We start from the raw sequence: 3,012 nt of genomic DNA, 5'->3' as shown, positions 1-3,012 counted from the left end.
TGTGTGTGTGTGTGTGTGTGTGTGTGTGTGTGTGTGTGTGTGTGTGTGTGTGTGTGTGTGTGTAGTGAGTGCCACTACCATAAAAAGATAAAAATAGATTAGTGACTAACTAACTTTGTCGAGTGAGCGCTGTCACACTCCAGAAAGCAATATTAAGTATTTAGTCAGCACAAAATCTTTGGAGACACATAAAAGCATACTTCTGCCATCCCGGTAATGACTGAACGTTTGATAACATTGTTACCACGGGAGTAAACACTGTCTTTATGGCTTGAAACAATCTCTAGTGACAGACACGCATGCAGAGAGATTCATATCTTTAGCGGACATCATCAAACCATTAGGAATGAGCTACAACATCTCGTGGGCTTCAGACTCCCTCTACTGGTAAAAGATGAAATTTTATTTTGCTTAATTAAACCTAGGGCCAGAAATCAGATTATAAACCAATCAAACCAAATCAAAATCGAATAAAAGTGAAATTGAAATAAATGCAGGACTAGAAATGACTTCTTACAGGGAAACAAATACTTGTGTTAGTGTGTTTGGGTTTGGCTTGGTCGTGGTCCAGAAACAACATGATAATTTGTTGCACATATTCCAGCTACATTGCTAAATCTGCTGGTTCATTACATCTTAATTTTGCTTGTCTTGCTAACAGGTTGACTTATCAGTGTTATTGTTCTGACTTAAGCATGCCTGATGTGAAAAAAACTAAATTGCCTCTTAATCTGGCCTAATCCCTCTATTGTGATCATAACACAAACATTCAGGTGAATAGAGCAGCGTTGCTGTGAACTTTTCTTTTATCTAAGGCTCTAGAGAAAGTCTTTTCATCTTAGTGAATATCTTTGTGATGACTGCTCACTGCTAGTGCTGTTAGCTACATTTGGCAGAGTCAACTACTTTATTTTGCTGGACCATCTTGAAACCTAGATTGGGATTAAGGGATCGTCTTTACATTGTTTTCATTCTTACTTATTTAACAAAATCTTCTCTGTGGCCAAAGCTAATACTTGATCCTGTGCAGACCATTTGAATTAGTGTCCCTCGTGTCTCAGTACTAGGACCACTTTTGTCTTCTATATGCATGCTGCCTCTGAGACAGATCCCTCACAGCCACATGCCCCATCACAGCTATTTAGATCACACACAGTTATTTGTCTCTTTGCAATCAAAGGTCTACACACCTCTCTAAGTGACATCAAATGATGATTACTCTTGTACTGATGATTTGCACTGGAAGGCTGTCAGTTTTGCCTCGATTAGCCTGCTAATGACTTTTAAGTAAATGGCCTTGAGCTATATGATATCAAGGACTTATTAACCCCTTGTGTGTTATTATTACCTTACTGGAACTGTTTTCGACATATCAGGATAACATTTAATGCTACAGTTCCTACAAAATAAAAGTTAAGTAGATTAAAATCATCACCTTTTGGATTGTTAAGAATTTTCACCACTGTTTTGTCTGAAGGTCTTTTAGTTGTGACATGTTTGAGGGCTCTCTTGCATGCACTGCATGTTTCACATCCCTCCCATCTGAATAGATTTTTCTCCTGAAAAGCTTTCTTTGGTCTACACAAACACACTGCTCCTAAAGGCATCTATCTTCACTGGCAAACTAGTTTTGCTCCAGTACTCATTTTCGACAGGAGAGATTTGTTTCCTGAGCTGCTGATTACATACAAGAGTTACCTGCAGTCATAGTTTCTTGCACGCATGAAGTTTTGTAGTCTCACCTCTTTGAACTTGAATATACTGGAGTTTATGCAGCTGTTAAATTATTTGGAGATCCATTTTCGCAGAAATGTGTGAGCCAACAGTTTTCATGAGACTCACTAAATTTATGACCTCTTTGTGCAAAAAGTACATAAATGTACATTTACCATCGTTCATTGTAAGTTATTGTTCCTGTTAAGTCCAATAGTACAGAGCATAAAGACTGACAGTTCCTTGGATTTGTACAAGAGTTGTTTTGACAAATTTGATGGACATTCACTTGGTCCTGATCTGTTAAAATACCCACCATCAGATGTTTAAACCAGTAGCCCGTTTCCTTGACGTATAACTCCATGGTGTCATTTAGTACGTGTGAAATTGTGTAGGAATGCTATTTCGTTTCTCATTCTCTGTAGCTGGAAAACCTGATGTACTACACAGAAAACAACCATAACAAAGTAGTTTTGCGAGATTTCTACCTGTCCAGATTTGAGAACGGACCAATCACGGAGCCGTGTGGAACACCGGAATACCTGGGTAAGTAACTCCAGACATCACTTTACAGTGTGTGGCTTTGTTTTGGAACCAAATTTGCTTTTCAGTTTTTCTCCATCTATTATCCTGTTTTGTTTTTTCCCATCTTTGTTTTCTTCTGTTGTTTAAATGTGACTGAGGACTTGTGCTACTGAGCATTCAGAGTTCAACAACCAGCCAGTACACCGACAGAAAACATAAGCAGAACTGCAAACAATCAAACTCTTCTATTCTATTCATCTCATTTCATGTGCGCTGTCTCTCCTCTCTGTGTCACTGAGATTTATGTGAGGGCAACTTGAAGTACACGACTGGGCCTTGGCCTGATTCTCTCACCGAAATGCCAGGACAGTTATTCATGATGCTGAACTGAGTAATTACACTAATAAATAAGGGAAGCGAATAGTGGCCCTGGTGGGGAAATGATGCAAAAAAATAAAAAGAGGGAATTAAAACTGGAGATAGCCTTCGGAGGTAAGTTGCCCGTGCAGCTTAGAGGCATAAATATGGTGTGAAGGCTTGTAAATAAAATCCTCGGACATTTCTCTGCCTCTTACACACATTCTGTATCTGCTTCATTCATTGCTGTTTCTCAGCTCCTGAAGTGGTGGCTCGTCACCGATATGGCCGTCCTGTGGACTGCTGGGCTGTGGGTGTCATCATGTTCATACTGTGAGTCTCACTGCTAGTTACAAACACTGTGATGTAACACTCACTAGGCTTTAACAGGATTACTTTGTTTGATATATATATATA

At 39.2% G+C, this 3,012-nt stretch overlaps 1 protein-coding gene across 3 annotated transcripts in view; it reads left to right on the top strand.

The window, feature by feature from the left end:
- Positions 1-3,012, top strand: part of camkvl (CaM kinase-like vesicle-associated, like) — a 51,708-nt gene that overhangs the window by 43,387 nt on the left and 5,309 nt on the right. For all 3 annotated transcript variants that reach the window (XM_005732490.1, XM_005732491.2, XM_005732489.2), the window contains exons 6-7: positions 2,139-2,259; positions 2,853-2,928. In XM_005732490.1, coding sequence (XP_005732547.1) covers positions 2,139-2,259; positions 2,853-2,928 — 197 coding nt within the window. The remainder of the gene's footprint in view (positions 1-2,138; positions 2,260-2,852; positions 2,929-3,012) is intronic.

Source organism: Pundamilia nyererei, unplaced genomic scaffold (genome assembly GCF_000239375.1).
Source record: "Pundamilia nyererei isolate P.nyererei 1_Seehausen unplaced genomic scaffold, PunNye1.0 scaffold00047, whole genome shotgun sequence".
NCBI classification, from domain to species: Eukaryota; Metazoa; Chordata; class Actinopteri; order Cichliformes; family Cichlidae; genus Pundamilia; species Pundamilia nyererei.
The sequence above is the reverse complement of the archived record's forward strand: the minus strand, read 5'-3'. Positions and strand labels throughout refer to the sequence as shown.